This window comes from Parambassis ranga, chromosome 2 (assembly GCF_900634625.1).
Source record: "Parambassis ranga chromosome 2, fParRan2.1, whole genome shotgun sequence".
In the NCBI taxonomy this organism is placed as follows: Eukaryota; Metazoa; Chordata; class Actinopteri; family Ambassidae; genus Parambassis; species Parambassis ranga.
In genome coordinates this window covers 14,297,659-14,317,487 of record NC_041023.1, presented here as the reverse complement: position 1 = coordinate 14,317,487, position 19,829 = coordinate 14,297,659, and the positions used below count along the sequence as shown (strand labels likewise).

Sequence of the window (19,829 nt, the reverse complement as noted above, 5' to 3'; positions counted from 1 at the left end):
CTGTGTGTGTGTAAAGAAGCAGACAGAGACAGACAGAAGCAGAGAGGGAGACAGGTTTAGACTACAGGCAGCTCTTAAGAGTGTATACAGTTTGTGTTGAGCCCTGGGAGGCCAGCCGTATTTCTCCCCATCACTTCCACTTCATTACTCCAGGAGCGGACATATATTATTCAGTTCCGCAAGCCTCAGTCCGCAGGGACCGATAGAGCCTTTAACAAACACTTTAACCCACCTTAACTCACCCATTGATCCCCTCAGTTTATTTGTCTGCTATCTGTCTTTGTCTGCCATTTTTGTTCAAGTAATCCACCTTTGCTACCACAACCAATCACTGACCAGTAGTTTATACAGACACTGATCACTTGGCTTTACTTCTTCCTATTTTTTTGTCTCTTTAGGATAGTCGTTGGAACGTCCTGACTTGTAGCACTTGGTGTTTTGGTGTAGCAGTTGTTGCTTCTCATCGCTAAGGAAGGAGCCCTTTTAAACTGCAGCCCTCTCAGAGAAGCTTGTGTATTTACTCTGGATTTCTAAAGCACAAACAATGCACAGTTTTCTTTAAGTCTTGAGTCTATCCCAGCCTCTGACGGATCTGAACTGAACACAGGAAATGCAAAATAGCAAATGTGACAAAAATGTATCAATTTTAAAAGTTATTCCTACAATTTAATAAACAAAAAAGTACTTTTATGCCTGGGTTAGTAAAATCCCAACTATCAAAGCTAAATGTAATTTTTCTTTGGCTATGGCTGAATGTAAATACAGTCTCTGGAGTTAAAATCCCTGGTTTTATAAAGGCTATGCATGTTATTTTGGGTTATTATTTATAGAAACAAAATGGCCAAAAATTATACTTATCTTAGGTATGTTATAGAAGCCATAGCAATCATACATCTTTTGAATAAAATATTGATGAATTATTAATTGGATTTTCACATGAAGAACATCTATAAGCTGAGTTCAAAGCACACAACAAATAGTTGGAAAGCTGTGTATCCCACTCAGCCACAGAACACTGTAACTGTGTGTCCACTTGAGTCATAGATTGGGGAATGCTGTGAGAATAGGGAATCACCACTCCATTCTCCCCAGTGTTTTAGCTGCTGTAATACGCACTGCTTGGAACTCAGGTGCCATCCTCTGGATGTTCAGAGAACTACAGCCTCATTGCTGTGGTGGTGATGTGTGTGCATGTGTGTGGTGGTGTTAGCCTGAGGGCCCAGTGGGCTCAGCTTCCAGTTGTTATTGACCGGAGGTGAAAGGGTCACCCACAATTTTGTGACCAACCAAAGAAAACACAGTGGGTCTGCTTGTCTGCATGCATACATTTGGGTGTGGTTGCAGATTTCATGTTACATCTCTAACTAGACCTCCCAGGGCTTTTGGCCACCAGCAGTGCCTGCCTCAGCTGAGTTTACACCCTTTGTTTCAGAGCTAGCTCTTATTCTGTGTTTGATCGTGTCACAAATATTAAATATTGTAGTATTCTTCATAGATTAATTACATAATTTCTCCATATATCAAATGCAGGATGTGGTGCAAGAGACAAAGCATGTTAACTGCTCTATCAGTCTTCATTCTCCAGTGATCATCTATTTGTCACTTCCCAGTAAAAGCCGCTGAGTGTCTGATCTCCTTATTCCACATCTATAGATCCCTGCAGCTCCCACGAGCCTCTTACTGTGAGCCGTGACTGATCACGTGTCACCAAAACCTCATGCTATGCAGTTGACAGAGAAGTTGTATGTGATAGCAGTCGATTAAGTGCTTCTTTCTGGAGAACTGACATTCCCCAGAGAGAAGCTGAGCAATAATTTCCTCAGATTGCCCCTATGGGAACGAGGCTGCTGGTTTTCTATGTCCACTCCAATCACATCACTAATGGAGAGGCGGGTAAGCATCTGTGACAGTGGGAAACCAGATCTCTGCTCCCCCAGTGTGTGTGTCCCTTACAGATAAACACTTGGCAGGTTTCCCCTTTCCCTGTGCGGGTGCATGAACACACACACACACTCATACACATCTGAGGGGGAAACGCAAGCTGGACAGGGTTAATACACTCCATTAAGCTCTATTACCCTAAACGAGTTGGGCAAATGAATGAGGGCTCACATTACTCTGCAACTGTTTGTGTGTGTGTGTTTAAGATGATGGAGTGTGTGTGCATGCACATGCATGCATCTCATGTGTAATTACACTGTGAAGATATGTGACCCCTGAGTCATCTATCATTATTCACAAAGTGAGCGACAGCAGAGGGGATTTTGCCTCCTGTGTTACTGTAAATTGCCTGAATTCTAATCTTTGAGATTATTTTAAACAAATCACTTTATGTGAAGAAAATCTTTCCTGTTTTAATCTCTTCTGTCAAAAATCTAGCAGACACACCATGAGTGATACTAACATCACTTCATGAGATATGCTGTTTTTTTTCCATAAGCAAAAATGTACAGACACAGCTTTTCTGCATTTTAATTGCTCTAAAAGCAATGATTTGTTCACTGAAGAAGTCAGATTTAAAGGTTTAACGTCTTACACACACATAGTGTCAGTTTCAATTCTTGGTATCTTACAAGCTGAAGCTCAAATTGCCGAACCGATCGTGTGTGACTTGATTTTGTGCAGCCTCTCCGCCCCAGTCTTACACCAATGTGTATCAATGCGCTCCGAACAAAGGCGCAGCGATTTCTCAGCCCCCTCAGGACTCTCACAGCAGTACACTAAGCTAAGTTGCTCTCCTATAACAAACCAGTGGATAAACATTGTTTCAAAATGGCTGAAAAGAGCCAGCGATGCGAACACCCAACCACACACCCTCCCTCTGTCCTAATCTGCTTCTTCCCTCAGATTATTGCCATGAATAGGCCAACAACAAGAGAAAAGACTTATCACTCCCACCCTTTCATAGTATTTGTTGTGTGTATTTTCCCCTGTATATTAAATTTGTCGCCTTTAAAAGGCAGTGACAATGTTTGCTATTTGTCTGTACGGTACGGGCAGCTGCAACGTGACAATAAACTCAGGCTAAGCAGCAGCCCTTGGTAAACTCAGTATTGTAGAGCTTGTTGAATTACCCATGAGTTTTGATACTTTGCTTTTGTGCAAATGCTTAATTCCACTAATCCCTATGGAAGAACAGTGAATGGTGTAAATTCCCTATGATATCTTGTCTGAGCTAAACATTTGCTCACTTACGTATACATTGGGTACAGAAAATTATTCTTTTGACAACATTACAACAGATTTAACCCAGTGCCCTGCTTATCCTGCAATGACATGTATTAGCTTCATTACACTGGGAGGTACATTTCCATTTCAAATTACAGCTCAGCAGCTAGCATGCACACACAGAGATCAAATGTGATATTTTTTAGGCAGTTAATTCATTAGCATTGATAAAAAGTGTAGACAAACCATTGAAAATTCCAAAATGTTTACTTTGCATGTTCATTATTTTATTTACCTTTCAGGACTTTTCTTCTCTAAGACCCTGGAGGTCAAGCTCTCTAAAGCCTATTTGGCAATCAAACACTTTCCCTCTCCCACCTCTCTTACCCTTTTTCTCGTCCCTTGGACTTTTTCTCTGCCTCATCATCCCCCCTTTTTTCTCCTCCCATGCCCATGTCTCTTTCTGTCCGGCTGGCCCTCTCAGCGGGACTATAGAGTCCTAACTTGTCTACATTTACCCCCTGCGTTGGTTGACCAATAGGGCCGTTGAGCGGAGAGTCCCTCCTTTAGTGCTTCTCCATTCTCCCAAAGTCAGCTCATGCTCTCTGTTTTCATGACCTCTGACCTCAGGCCATGGCAACACTGGCAGGAATGTCAGGAGTGATTGGCAGGATAAAGAGTGCAGCCCCTCTCTCTTGCACAAGCGGATTTAAGACACTTTGAGGGGCGAACAATAGCGGATTTGGGTTTGATTGGATCACTGATGAGCTGATGACTGTCAAAAGAGCACATCGTCTTTACATAAGCCTGATTATCTCTGCGTGGCGGAGCAGCGAAGGAGAGTAGGAGGGGGAACCGCTGTAGAGGGGGGAGGGAGTTAGTTCACACCCATGCAGAGTGCCTCGAAAGGGGATAGACGCACACACGAGGCCAGGCTATGGGGCTTGGACCTCTCTCATCCACTGGGGGCCTTTAACAAATCTATTCAGGCGACCAGGGGCCCTCATACATGTGGCCATAATCACAGGAGGATGTCTGGAGGGTGGGAGTGTGAGGGGGATGACACATGGAGGCAATCATTGTTCAATCCCTGACCATCCCATCAAACGACAGAGGAGCAGAGAGAAAGAAAACGAGACAGGATATACATAGAGAGTGAGTTGCTGACAGAAAAGAGCAGTGGGACAGGCAAATCAAAGCCAAATCCCTTCCATAATCTACCTCTTTAATAGGGATTAGAATTCACAGAAGAGACTATATCAGAAAAACCAAAGCACCAATGAAGATTCTGTTCACACTGAGAGTTTGAGGGGCTACAAAAAGTCGATGGTTGTTTTTCTCACTTTTCCTCCCTTTAGATTATACATTATGTGTGAAAAGTTTTTCTACAGATTAGGCGACAACACGAAATCTAAACTTACTACTCTGAAAAAGTTTTCTGCAACAAAAGCCAGAAAAAAAACCCTAATCATATTTTGGATCTGCTCAATTTTTCCACTCCTTTTATAACAAAACATGTTTTGGACACAGTGTGTAACTGATGAAACAGTCTTTTGATGTCATTTTAAGCTCCATCATGCTAAAAAGCTCACTGATTTCCAACTTTGAAAGAATAACATATTGTTTGGGTACTTGGAAGAACAGTAGCACGATCTGGCTGGGATGAAGTGTAGAAAAAGTGTGTGTGTGTGTTTGTGTGTGTGTGTGTGTGTGTAAACGAAAGAGTGGCTGATATTCTCCTCAGCAGTACTGATGGCAGTCTGTCAGAGCTGGCAGAGGAAGTGAAAATGGCCTCAAGTGTCTGGCTTGCTTCCACGCTGTTCTCACATCAATGACAGCTCTCACAGCATCATCTCTCCCTCTCTCTCATTTGCTCTCTTTAGACTCAAATATGCTCTTCCCTTCTCTTGTTTTTGGACTCTCCCTGTGAATTGATTTGAGCGTAGTTAGAAGTATGAATAGATGGATGAATTATACAGACTTTTGAATGAGGAAAACAATCTGATGCACCTGCTATACCAGTCATAACTGTTATTTTATCCACACCTCTCTCTCTGTCGCTCTCTCTCCCTCACACACACACACATTTTTAGATGGTAAAACAACACCTTATCTTATAAATAATCTGGCTCTATCCAAAGGAAACATATTACACCCACCAGCACCTCTAAATCTCCCTTTTGTGCTGTAAATTGTATTTTATTTAATATGAGCAAAATCAAAAAGTGAATGTGTTTATCAGCCGTTTTAATCATATAAATCTAAAAAAAAGCACGTAAACACACCCCCTTCACAAATCTTTTCTTTTTTTGGTTTAAGGTGGTCCATGGAGAAACAACAGCCCTTCTTACACATTAATGTAATGATAACAAGCTTTTAGATTTTTATCATTTGATAATCTATTATGTTTACAAAATCTCCTATTTGTCATTAGTGTGAAATCGCACACGGTGCGGTACACGGTATGATAATAGAAGACATTCGCAGATGTTTAAATTCTATTTATCCCCTTTTTCAGGCACACACTTAGAAGACAATATATGACTGTGATATGACTGTGATGGTGGGTTGTGACCCACCATGGTAAGATATAATCCACCATAAAGATCTTCTTTATGGCTTGGAAAGTACCATATTATTATCATTACTTATTAAGGTTGAAGTAACCTGTATAACTGAAGAGGTTTGGCCTCTGTGTGTAGATGGATAATACATGAGTGTGGGTGTGTCACCTGGAATTATCCAATAGACACCAGGACAGTGTAGCATGTAAACCTCAGACTAAATTTATGATCATGTTAACAGGGATATGAATAGGTTTGTCATTTTCGATGTAAATACTATATTCTGAATACAATAGAAACTAAATCATTTAATGCAAAACATTAACTGGATGTCCCAACAATTAAAAAATTGCAGGAAAGTCTATTGGCTTTTTGGTACCGCTGGTACAACTCTGCTCTACTTTAACTGAGAGTCAGGTGGCAGCATTGAGTCACAGCTCCGAGTCCATACAGTACAGCTGGTGGCTCCTCTTTGTCTTTACTAGTATGATGCAGATAATCATCTGGCTGTGTGCTCTACTTGTAACTGCTCCTCAGTTCAGTGCTGCACCTCATCTGCACCAGGTCTCACTATGTGACACTGTATAACTAAAGGCTGTAAATACCCAAGCAACTCTACAGGTCACATATCAACTGTTGATATTAAGCTGTTAGATCACAGAAAGCAGCTAATCAGCAGACTGCTCTTTTTGTTCAACGTGTGACAGATTGTGACAATACCTCACTGACCTTTAGAATAAATGTAACCTTATTGCTTTTAAGGATGATATATAGCTCTGTGTTACTTTCTATTTGCATATCTCCATACAGAGTGAAGGATTATGGGAATAAAACCATAGAAATGAAACCTATAGGACGTCACAATGCTGAGACTCTTCCACACGAAATACACTAGGACAAATTTTGTTTTGATGCAAATATATAATTCCTAAAGCTATGTAGTGTAGGCAGCATTTATGCATTTGTTTAAATGTTTAAATAAACTCTGAATTTTGTTTGCACACAACCCTGAGGCTGGCTGGGCCCCATGAGAGGCCAGAAGACCCCAAATTATGTGCCAATGTGTGAAGTGCTGCTAAACCAAGCATAGAACCACATCTTTTGAGAAATACTCACTATTAGCGGCCCTAAGACCCCCCACCACCCCTTCTCTTTCTCTCTGTGTCCCCTGTCTTTGGGCCTGTGCACGTCAAGGATGCCATAGAGTGACACACAACCCACCCCACACCCCCCTTTTCTCTTCACATCCCCATCCACCTCCTCCTGAGCTGCTGCCCCATACTGGCTGCTGGCCTTTCCTGCCGTCTGATCCATATTTCAGAGGCGGCTGTGGTGGCACTGAGGGGGTATAATCCAACATTAAAGCAAGGAGCCCTGAGCTGGAAGCACAGGCGCTGGTTCACAAGGTCCTGGAAATCTTCAATTTCAATTTCCGCAGCGTTTGCAGAGGCTTCCAAGATGCTGGCATAAAGTCTGAGAGTTTTGGCAAGAGAGCAGATTTCAATAAGGGCGAGACTTTTCTTGTAAAAATGGGCTGACACTGCATGGTCTAGTTGGCAAGGAGAGGATGAAACAGAGTAGACACAAGGAAGGGTCAAATGGAAGTTAATATGTCGTATATATAATGTATATGTCCTGAAAACACCTAATCTGTGACTTCATACTTCATTTCTTGGTGGAAGATGAATAAAAGGAGAACTTTTATATGCTGAGATACAGTTCACTGTAAAACTTATATCTGAATGCTATAAAAAATCATAATAACAAAAAAATCTTTCAGCCATTAAAAAAGAGATGAATACTTTCTGAAAATTCAATGTTGCACCCCCCCCCCCCATTTCCCCTGGTTTTCTTGACAAAACAAGTAAATTCTAATTTCAATAGTAAATGACTATAATGACATTTATTTAGATCCCAAAAAATATATTCTTTAAAGACAAATTCATATCCTGTATTTACAATTGTCAAGGGTTTCATTCACAACAGAAGAGCAGAGGGGGAAAAAACATTGGACATAAAAGAAACATACAAGCAAATCTGTGACAAAAACAACCATCTCTTTTTGCAGGTAGAAGCTAAAACAGTAATACTATGACAGGTCGCACCAGTCAAAAATAGCCTTCATTAAACTGTTCTCCATTAAATAAAATTATTCCTTTTTTTTCTCTTTTTATCTTCTCATAATGTTGTTGTCAGAACTCGCTGTGCTGCTGTGCCATGGTGGGGTCTGAGGAAAGACAACAAAAAGAAGACACGGTCAGGATGGTAATAAATGTTAAAAAAAAAATCAGGTAACATTATTATCTGAAAATAATACAAAATATATTTTTACACATTTAACAATGAACCAAATTCACTATTTAGAGTTTATTTTTACAAAAACATGGTTATATGCAAATTAAAAATCACTGTAGGTAAATTGTTTTATGTCTTTTCACGCTCCACTTCACTCATGATGTTGCTATCAGCGCTTTCTTTCACATACATTAGCCTCATTCACTGAGGGGGCGTGAATAAATGGCTGCAGATTATTTAAATGACATAGGTGGCGATAACTCATTGTTGAGGGGAATGAGAGGAGGAAGAGGAGGGCAGGATATATTAGACTGCTGCCTGACGAGGCGTTAAAGTGGGGACTCAATCACATGATTTATGTGCTGAGGTCTGCCTTCTGCCCAGTCAGGTGTAACAGTGTTTACCTCTGCTTTAAGGTTCATTTGGCAGAAGACATGTGGAAAGAAATTGAGGTTGATAGTGTCATAATGCCAAATTGATTTCAAATGCGGGAGGTTACCTGTCAGTGATCAGCTGAAATGTTGACTTCATGGAGTCAGGCCTGTGGTCACTTTCTTCGTCTGTAAAAAGAAAAATATTGCCAAAAGAATAAATATTAATTAGTTCAAATTAAATTAAAATACTACTACTTTAAGAATCATCTAATGCTGGAGGTAATTTTATGTTGCATCATTTATTAGTGCCAAATGCGTAAAAGTAGCACATTAGGCCCTAAAGTAAAGAAATGCTAAATTGATAGGTAATCCATACCATCTCGTTTTGGACTGAAGCTTCCTGATGACTCTATATCGCTGTCATCCTCAGTCCCTGAAGTTCCCGTACCAGCAGCCGCAGGTCGTGCGTCACGACGCGCAGCCGGCACTGCGCCGTGGAGAGGCAGGTGTCCAGCCGGTGCCCCTCCGAGGAGCGATCTCATGTTCAAAATAGAGTTGGCATTCAGAAAAGCCGCGTTGGCCCAGTTGTGCAACTTGCCAATCTGGCATGTATATATTCCATGACCCGGGAGTAGTGCCGGGTGGCCGGCGGAGGCCAAAGCCGCGTGGTGCGCATGGGCCGCGGCTGATGATTTGTGAGAGCTGTCGGGGGCCGTGGCGGTCTCTGCTAAAGACCAGATTTTGGGCTTGCTTTGCTGCGGTCTCTGACACTCCTGTCTGCTGGGTGAATGATCCACTGCGAGTTTGACACCGGGCGATTTACTGAGAGAAACTGCCGCCTCCACTCCTCTCAGGCCCTCCACAGAAAGCGTCCTGCTACTCTCTGAGCTCTTCGCTTCAGAGGCCTGCTCTCTGGCGGACAGGCCTGCCTCTCCCTCTCCCTTTCCGGATTCTTGCTCCTCTGGTCTCTCGATATCGACAGTTTCCAAATCGATTTCTTCCTCTTCATCTTCGTCGCCGCTGCCGTTCTTGCCCTGATCGTCCTCGTTGTCGCTGCTGAAGATGCGCCCATCCCTGTCCTCGGCGCTACGGCCCCAAGTTACTTTGTTCTCCTTCTTTAGACGCCTGCGGGCGTTTGCGAACCACGTCGATACCTAGAAAAGGAGGAACATATTTTTGCATTATTACTGAGATAGTTTAGTTTGCACATCGAATGGAGACCGCAAGTTTATTTTTTTATTCCGTTTTCTAACAGAGCTCTGAGACATTTCACTCTAAGGGTGGTGCCCACTTTATTCAGTTGCAGAGACACAACTGGCAGCTGGATTACCATAATAAAACGTGCGGTCTAGTGTAATTAAGCAGAGTTGCAGGAAATTGTTTAACATCAACCTGGCAGTTTGCTTGCGTCAAAACTGATGTGCAGCAAAATTTTGTGGTGGGCATGATCGGGCGGCGTGTTTATCTCCACAGTGTTTCCACGGTGGGGGCCTCTAATAAAAAGCATAGGCTTAATTCGTAAAAACATTAAATCTACAATTTCTGGCACATTACCCACCTGTGTGAGTGTCATCCTCGTAATAATAGCGAGCATGATCTTCTCTCCTTTGGTGGGGTATGGGTTCTTCTGATGTTCTTGCAGCCAGGCCTTCAGGGTACTGGTGGTCTCCCTGGTGGCCGTTTTGGCCCTTGACGGGTCCCCGTACGGGTACTGGCCGTATGGGTAGAAGCCTTGAGGCGTGTGAACAGGTAGGGAAGCTGGGTGGGTTCCCGGGCTGTCCTTCAGCTCGTACTGGGAGCCCTAAAACGCAATTGTTGAAAGAAGCAACTTGTTGAGCGTGTTGGGTTGAAAGTTATTATTCAAGTTCAGATAATGCCCCAAAATCAACGTCTAAATGAAAAAAATGTGAAAATATGAAAAAAGTTTCTCCAGGACGTATTATACAGCAAATATGATATGTGTTATGATGTTTTTTTTGTTTGCTTGTTTTTATTTTGGAATCAAAATCAAATCATTGTTTCCTAAATTATAAGGAACACATCTTGTTTTGATTTTGGTGTTTAAGTGTTTGCATTTTAAAGTGGGTAGACATATAAATTATTGATCCAGATATGATTTCCTTTACACTGTTATATTTAAAAAAAATGTAGGCTACTGTGATACAGCAGGGTACGTCTAAACTTACAGGAACTATTCCTTTCGAATTTCATAATTTACAAATAAGAAAATACATTGATTGGTACTTTAAGAACTATTTATAATTTAAACATAATGAAAGTTAAATAATAATTATCAATGCACCAAGTAAAATGAGTAAAATATATGAAACAAACATACCTTAATTAAATCATCATTTCAAATGCCTAATTATGTTAATTGCGCGTAAAAGAGACAAAAGATCAGCCTAACAAAAGCACTAAGTGCTGTATAATTAACACCTAAACAGCTTTAGTCTTGAAATAATTATCAACTCTCACCATCTGGGATATGAGAGCGAGATCTGTGGCTCCGCTATACGGCAGAAAGGCACTGTAGTTGTGAGCCGCCCATGGGCTCCCGTACATCCCCAGCATGGAGCCGACAGCCGCGGCAGTTGCGGATGAGCTAACGCCACTCTCGGTAGCTCCTTCCCGGGCAGAGGCCGGTCGCTCGCTGCCGTACACCTCATGGGAGGCACCGAGGAACTGGGGATACCCCAGCTGAGGGAAAGACATGTCCGAAGAACGCGTGTAGTAAATCTCTCCCAAAGTCACACAACAGCAAGAATGATGCAGGAAAAAAAGAGAAAGTAGGAATCCCCAGATAGAAGAAAACGAGGATGAAGATGGGGCTGTCTAAATCACGAGATACCCCTTTTTTTTCTAGAAACTGTCAAGCTTCTGCGCTCGTCCTCTTCCACCGAGTTGTGTCAGAGCCGCAGTTTGGCACCTCGAGTGCGGAATGATGCGTGCGTCTGGCCGCAGGAGCTTCTGGATGTGGAGCTGACTGACTGATTGGCAGCCTACTTAAGCACCAAGCTCCTCCTATGCCCCGGGCAGGCGATTAGTGCATTGGTTAGCCTAGGTCGTGTGTGTGTGCGTGTGTGTACGTGTGTGTGAACTGGTATGTGTGTTCTGTGTGATTTAATTTCCACAGTCTTCAGTGTGTGTACAGAAAAGGAAACCTGTGTTTGTTTTTTAGACCACAGCACCTGAGCCTGCCAGTGCTTTATGTTATCTATTGCCCATGTTTCTAATCATTTTCCATATTAGACATATTGCCAATAATAATAATAATAATAATAATAATAAGTATTTTAGTGTTATTCTCCTCGGTGCTTTGACAACTACTTCGGAGTGTATGCCGGAACATTCCTGGCCAGCAGATGGGCCGGGAGGCATTGATATGGTCGGTCAGGTCCGCCAGGAATGTCCGTGATTATCGACGGAAGTCAGTGGAGCATATTTTTCAGAGCGAAGATAAAGGTAATGACAGAGATTGAAGAGGATAAGAGATAGCAGAGATATGGCGCACACAGGAGCCGTGGAGTGGAAAATGACAGATGTTGTGATGTGGTGAGAAGAATAGAGCACTGTACTCTTTTAGGCCTTCTTAAAAGTTTATATTTGATATGAGATGCAAAAAAATCTTCAAGTTTTTATTAAAAATACAATACAGGTCTGTGTTTCCTCAACTGTCAAAACAGCAGCTCTGCTTCAATCTGCTCCTTTGAAAACACACATCCTCACACACACACACACACACACACACACACACACACACACACACACATACAAGTGTCACACACACTTGGGCAGTGCTAATGAGGTTGAGCACCCTGCACCCTGCTCAGTGGCCCCGTGGCCCTCCTGGGTTCCCTCAGAGGTTAGCTGTGTAATTACTCCATCCCCATAAATACAGATTCATCATTTCACACTCTGAGCCCCTGATGAGCTTGGCTGAGCTGAGAGAGAGAGAGAGAGAGAGAGAGAGAAATAGAGAGGGAAGGGAGGAATGGAAGGAGAGAGAGGGGGGGCAGTGGAGGGGAGGAGATGTCTAATGATTTAATTACAGTGCTTAAAGCCCACTCTGGCTAAGTGATGGTCCTCTCTGTCTCTTTCTCCGCTCTCTTCCCTCCTCAGCTCTGGCACCTAGAGGGCTTTACTCATGAATCTCAAAGCTGTTTTCCTAAACACATATTATGACGAGCCCTGCGCCACCACCACCGCTGCTGCTGCATGTGTGTGTGTGTATGTGTGTGTGTGAGAAAACAGAGAGGGGAGAGAGAGAGGATGCTTAATCTCCATGGCATTTTAAATGGCATTCATGGAGAGCGGCTCTATCCTCATTGCCAAGGTAAATGGAGCCAGGGGACTCTCCATTTCAGCTCGATAAAAGAGCAATGTTAAAGACCCTCACCATTTCTCCCTCCCTCTCCCTCTCTCTCTATCCTTCTCTCTCTCCCTGCCTCTCTCTCTCTCTCTCCCTCTGTCTCGTTTCTCACTTAAAATTAATGTTTTTCTCATGACAGGGGAGGGAAACGAGACATATCCACCATCTAATAGGATAATATAGCCCCATTCACCACCATCACCACCACCACCCCACCCTCCCTCTCTCTCTCTCTCTCCCTCTCTGCCTTTGTAGCTGCCTGATTTCCATAGTGTCTCTGTGGAGAGGCAGTTAATGAATTCCTCTGAGCTGGAGAAAGGGGGAGAATGGTTTGGCGGTTTAGAGAGAGAAAGAGGCAGGGATAGGGGGAGGAAGGCTTTGAGCTATGCCATTCAACTTCACAGCCTCGGCCTGCTTGTGCATTCACTGTGTGTGTTTGTGTGTGCTGTGCATGTGCGTGTGGTTGTGTGTGTGTGTGTGTCAGTCTTTTAACATGAACCTGCTAAGACTACCAAATATTTAGACTGGCCTCAGACCTCTTTTTATGGCGACGGTGGATTGAGGGATCTCAGGAGGCAGCTTGACTCTATTTGAATCCCATTCCCTGCTATTAGCTCGGCCCAGACAAAGGAATAACTTACCGCAGGAAACATTTGAATAAAGTCCTACAATCCACTCACACTGGCCATTTCCTCCTGGGTAATTTGCCGTTAGGTAAATGAAGGCGACCCCAAAAATATCATAAAGCTGTTTTTTTGTATTTGCTAACACTTCAACAAAGCAGAGATGCCATCAGAAATGTGGAAATATTGGCATAGACACTTCCTTGGTTTTTTGTACATGTATATAGTCTAAAATCTGCAACAGTAAATATTACATAAATATGTCTCTCCTGCAGTGACATCAATCTCAATCCTAAAATTGGAGTGTGCTTTGATGGCGATTGATAAAAGTTTCAGTTCTGAGAAACATTGGCATAGGGTTGGGACGAGCAGAACAATTCTTCACTGTAACTTCAAAGTTGTCTTTGGGTGTGTCCACACTCACTCTCTATAGCATTTCGTTTGTGTAACCTGAGTGAATATGGCACCACAGATGTCCTGGAAATAATTAAAAATAAGCAGTCTCTATTGCATACACACTACATTTCCCCAAACAGTACAATTCATCATGTATTATTGATACAAACATTACATTTGCAACAAAGAGGTTGTGTGGACCCCACAGCTCCATTGTGAGGATGGAACTTCTGGTGACACACAGTCACTGGGGCTACTCCTAAGTTCATTTAATGCATGTTTTTTACTGGTGATTAGTGTTTAGAGAGATCTTTAGAAGAGTGGGCACATAAACAGACATAACAAACATTCAGCTTAATGAGGTGTTGTCTCTGGACAAAATTGGTTCTCACAAAAGCATCACAACTATGCAAGATGCAGTCACAAAGCCTGCAGTCATAGTTAAAATCAAAATAAGGTAGTTCATGATCCTGTGGCAAGATTGTTACTTTTGCTGTTTAAGCAAATGTTTTGCGATCATTAGAAGAACACTTGTCACTACTATCTATGCTCCTAAACAATTTAAATATTGTAAACACAACGAGTGACCAAAAGGTGACATACTTGTTTCTAGTGTTTGTTTTTCTTGAAACAAATGTTCATTTCCTGAAAAACAAAGCAGAATAAGTCAAGCCTCTCTGCTGCTGTCATAGAAATGGCACTTCATAAGAACTGATGTCACAGTATATGCATGCAAAATAATCTAATTTCATTTCTTCATTCTGTTTGCTTTGTTTTAAATAAGCAGTCTTTTGCAGGCTTTGTGATCAGTTTCCAGGATGTCACAGATTGCAGAGAGGGTAGATGGAAGGAAGGACAAGCAGCAGGGAGATAAAGAAAAACCTGTCCTCACCTACTTGACAGCGAAGATAAGCAGTGATAGATTCAGCTCTGACCTGATGTTAAAACAGATGGATCACTCTGATGCATAGCAGATAAGCCTGCCAGCCTGAGGTAATGCATTCAGCTACCCAGTCAAATGATCCCTCACACTGAGCTCGTACTTATTTTATCACTTTGCAACACTTTTTCACTGCTGCAATATTTGTCATATAAGCACAGGAGATGTCATTTCTTAGTGGTTTATATCACCTACTTTGTCAGTGGCAGTGTGACCTGACAGCCTGGAGAAGGATCCTGTTGGTTGAACATTCTGACCCAGAAGGGAAAATACACAACAAAGAACCTATCATTAGCAATTAATGGGCAAGCCAACGTTTGTTTGTTATAACAGCCCCTTTAGGAGTCCAATGTGGCTCATTTACAGTGGATGGAGCTGATAACAAACCCTGACCTCCAGCCAGTGGGGTCACTTTGAATCCCTCAAAATGACCACCCCACTTCCGTGCTGTCTTTTTATTCGCCGACTACAGCCATTAAATACAGTTCCATCATTCCCCATAGAGAGAGTGATAAAAACAAGCGATGTTCAACAAGATTGCTGACTAAAAAAAAAAAGGTGAATTCCCTCCTCCTCCTCTTTACAGAAAGACTTAGCAGGGGGCTTTTCTCATGGCCGGGGATCTGATTGTTTTCTAAACGGATTATTAACTCTTTTGTTACAGTAGGGGTCACTTTAATGCTTCTTAGGGCCCATTAGCATTGCTTTAAAGAGCACACACACACACACACACACACAAATCGCTGTGTTCTAGGATTTGGCGTTTCTTGTCTTTGTTGTTCACAGTGGGAGCGGAATGATACCGTTATAATGCTGTTAAAGACAATACCTCAACTTAAAAGGCGGAGTGTGAGGGAAGGGATATGTGTGCGTGCCTGTGTGTGTGGGTGGTGATGAAAAGGTGCCCTTAGGAAGACCACTAAGCTTAATGCAATAGTGCTGACTTCAATGGATACCTCAAAGAGAAGTGGCATTACACAGTCCTCTCTGCTGAAAATCCCATACAAGTCCTTGAGTGAGAGAAGGATTAGCTCAATCTTAATTTGAGTACTGACAGAAATCACCTGAATGAAACCCATATGACATATAGCCTACTATTTAACTGTATTTCTTGAACAGCAATATTTGTTTTCTGTCTGTTGAAACTATAGTACCCTTGGGAAAAATCAGAGATACTCAGTTCAGGTCAAAGCATCACAAGGCCACAGCAGTGTTTGCTCTTTGGCTCATATTGACCATATGAATGTGATGCTGGTTGTGGGAAGGCCCCAGAGACCGTCGGAGCCTGGCTGGGTGCCTCCCCCAGCTTTGAGCTGCCGTTCTGGGGGAAGGATAAAGAGGGTATCCCTTACAGGCCTGACCTCGGGCCACCTCTTCCATCAGAGTGGGGGGGGGGGGGGGGGGGTTAAAGGTCAGATCAATTGGCTCCCCATGGCCCACTGTCTGCTATGGGACTTAATCACCTATTAACTGCTAGTAAAGGAGATGGTGAAGGTCTGGGGTTGTCTTTCATCCAGAAATGGAAGAAGCTGGCTAATATAATGTTGCACTGCTACACATCAGATCCTAGGGTAAAGCCATAGTTTATGAATGATGGTGTGGTCAACTATCAACAGTTTAAGTGCTGTTGATGATATTAGTATGTAGAGTAAGGTAAAAATGTCAGTGAATGTTCTAGCGCTTGTATTCTTGCCCTGATGATAAAGATATGTCACACAATGAAGCTCAATTTCTGCAGTACCACGAGGATCACAGCTGACGTAAATCAAGGTAGACATCGCTGAAAAATCAAATGGAAACTTTGACATAACCAATGTAATGACAAAATAAATTCTGATACAGGCAAGAGTTAGTATGGATTCACATTGAGGGGTCAAAACTTGGATTTATGACTACAAAATCATAGTAAGTAGAAACAGAACTCACTCGCATTGAGAGATTCCTTGCATTGTTAGAGAGATTCATATCTGTGTGACAAATATCTACACACCCTCTGAATAACCCTGAGTTACAGTAAAGCAAACAGATACATGAACTTGAATTAAGCGCAAAGATGTGCTGCTGGGTGTGTTTCCTGCTCTTAAGCTCTATCAACTTCCTCCTAAACCCTAGACTTGCTGGACACATCTCCACCCTGCAGCGTGGTTGGTCTGAGTGGAGTGGAGAAACTGATACCTTTAAAAAAAAGATTCACGAGTGAATAGTTGAATGAAGCACAAGTGATCATTGTTCCTATAAAATGCTTTAAAATTGACATGATTCTTCAGTATAGTATATATTTAAATTGCGAGTGTTCTATCTTTCCATGTGAAAAGACCACAGCTGCAAGAGTGATTGGCTCTACCATAGACGAGAATGAAGGAATAATCTGCAACATTTCATATAAATAAATGTTTGTTTGCAAATAATATAATTCAGATTATACCCAGTTTCTGAATCTTTGCATTTGCTAATCTAAACACCTGGTGTCTGGTAGGGTTTTCCTGGGCGAAATCCTCTGGCACACAGGGAGTGATGGGCTTCTATTTGTTTATTCAGATTCAACAGAAGAAGTAGAAGTTTGCATCTGCAGTGATAAACTGATTAGATGAGCATTGCACCTGCAGCAACTCTCTGCTTGATCATCAGGACATTTCCAAAAGAAAGATGTCACAATGACAGTGTGTGATTGACAACTGCACTCTGGGAAGTGTAGTAAACATTTAACCTCAAATACACTGTGAGAGTGTGAAACTGTAAACAAAACATCAATAGCAATTATAACGGAAAAATAAATGAAAACTGTAGAGTGACTGTGGGTGAAGCCCAACACAAGGCCAGACTGTCACATGTCTGTGCAAAGACTCAATAACAGAGAGTCTGTCTTGCTGCTGTCTGTCAAGCCTTTGAGAAGCAACAGTGGAGGTGGGGAGCATACATTCCTCACAGCGGCTCCATGCAGCTCGGCCAATTAGCAGCTGAGTGGTTTGTTTAAGTCCAAGTGATGATGAGATGTTGTGCTGGGAGGCAGCCCAGTTCATTAAGCACACCGTTGTCTCTGGTTTACTCAGCTTGCCGGCTTTAACAGCCTCTCACTGTTTGTTTACCAGCCACAAATATGACAGACTGTATGTCTATTTGACCGTCTGTTTGTGTGAGTGTGCATGTGTGGAGGTGATGAAGGAGGTAGCGTCTGTGTGTGTGTGAGTGTACAGCTGTGATTTAAGGTACTGCATGTACAGCGGGTGGACACAGTAACACCAGTACAATATATGCAATTCAATACAAAAACCTGACAAAAATGACCATAAAGTTGAAATGACACGTCTGACAGTGTCAACAAAATATGTTGAACCTCACAAAGGCTGAATTTACTGCACGGTTGTTTTGTTTGCTTTGATTGACCCAGAGTTCAGTTAAAGTGTGTTATTGTGTGCCATGTTGGTGTGAAGACATATTTGATTAAGACAATCTGGACAGCTGAGAGAAGATTCAGAGTGGAATATGTCCAGTTTTTCATGATTTCCCTCTACAGTATGCATGCCACTTGTAGATTGATATAGAATGACTAAGGTCGTGTTTAAAGCAACGTGTTGGTCTGCAGATGGAGGGCTTATAACGCCATTTTCAGAATGTTTCTCCCAGGCTAGAAGTGGGTATAATGAGAACGACTTCTGTCTTGGTTGTATGTTATGGTGCTGTTTCAGCCTTAACAAAGTTAATCATCTGCTGGTTTGATATCGAAGGCAGTATCCTGCTTAATGTTCAGTGAGAAGGCAGCACATACCCCCCGTGCAGAATGATTCCTTTAAGGTGTGTTCAACTGAGACATTCACAACAGCTGATTAAAAACAGTAAACACTGTGGCACGCAAATCCCAGTGACTGTAAGTCTGATGTGTTACATGTCCACGCCCTCCATACCCGACACACACCTGCAGCATGTAATGCACATAAAAGCTTTACTCCTTTTGTTTTCTGTGTATATAAGCCTCCAGACAGGCGCCTTCTTAATTATTGTAATTTCATCTGTATGTGTGTTAACATGTCAGGATGTGCCACCCTGACCACAACATAGCAATACGTACCTTCTTGCAAATGTTTTTCTTGTATGTATGACACAGTGTCTGCAGTGGATGATTGGTTATTATATTATTAATAACAGTAAACAGAATGTTAATTGATTGGATGAGAGGAGTCTTATAGGGTCAGCCACTTTGGTTCTTTTATGCTATGAAAATAAAATTCATCCACTTTCTTGAAAAACCCATTTCAACCCAACTCATATTCAAAAAAGTATTCATGTCTCTGATGTTACTCTGTGAGACACGTCTTTGTGATGTCTACCCTTTAAGATGTGGGGAGTTTATTTAGATTCAGAGGAAAGGTTTCTTTCTTTACATCAGTGAGGATTTCTCTTGTTTTTCTAGCATTGGAAAAAAATGAATTCATTACTGTTGGTTTAGTTAGGAGGTACAAGTACTGTAAAGCTCTGCATGATCACATTTGCTGCAGAAAGGAGTTCTGTGGCCAGTTATGGCCTCTGACCTTTTTATGACACATCATGGTGCGTCACCAAACCTGAACTTTATACATTAAATTATACTATTCCAAGGCAAAAGCTGAACTTTTTTTGACATTAAGCAAGTGTGATGCCATGCATTTCTTTGAGTGTAAAGATAATTAGTGTATTATCATTTGTAAATATTTAAATAATTCACACATAAACTAAAAGTGCGTGGTTAACTGCCATCCGGCATGTGCAGCTACACACACACACACAGCTTTGCTCAGTCCAGTAATGAATTCTAATCAATGGGACTAATGCCTCTTTTCACCTCTTGGACAAATATTAGTCCAATAGCAGCAGTTAAAGTGCAATTATTCCTTCCCTCCCCTCTTTGTTTTCTCATACAACACAGTGTATCAACCAAGTCAAATAAGCTACACTATAAGACTAGAGGATGTTGACCTAATCAGACCCAAGCCCACTCTACTCTTACTCATAAAACAGAGCCAGAATCACCCATTTTTCTCTCCTTGCAACACTGTGCTGACAAAAGATTGATTATGAATGACGGAGTGGAAGAAGAGAGACTTGAGACTACCCTACCCTTTC

The 19,829-nt window shown here is 42.1% G+C and overlaps 1 protein-coding gene across 1 annotated transcript; it reads right to left on the bottom strand.

Annotated features, from left to right (window-relative positions):
- Nucleotides 1–7,792: 7,792 nt before the first annotated feature.
- On the bottom strand, nucleotides 7,793–11,359 carry irx1b (iroquois homeobox 1b). The gene is made up of 5 exons (XM_028399281.1): nucleotides 10,880–11,359; nucleotides 9,960–10,202; nucleotides 8,778–9,555; nucleotides 8,527–8,587; nucleotides 7,793–7,959 (listed from the first exon to the last, which is right to left on the bottom strand). Exons 1-5 carry the CDS (start codon nucleotides 11,114–11,116, stop codon nucleotides 7,911–7,913), a joined length of 1,368 nt encoding a protein of 455 aa, XP_028255082.1. The 5' UTR covers nucleotides 11,117–11,359; the 3' UTR covers nucleotides 7,793–7,910.
- Between the last annotated feature and the right edge of the window lie 8,470 nt (nucleotides 11,360–19,829).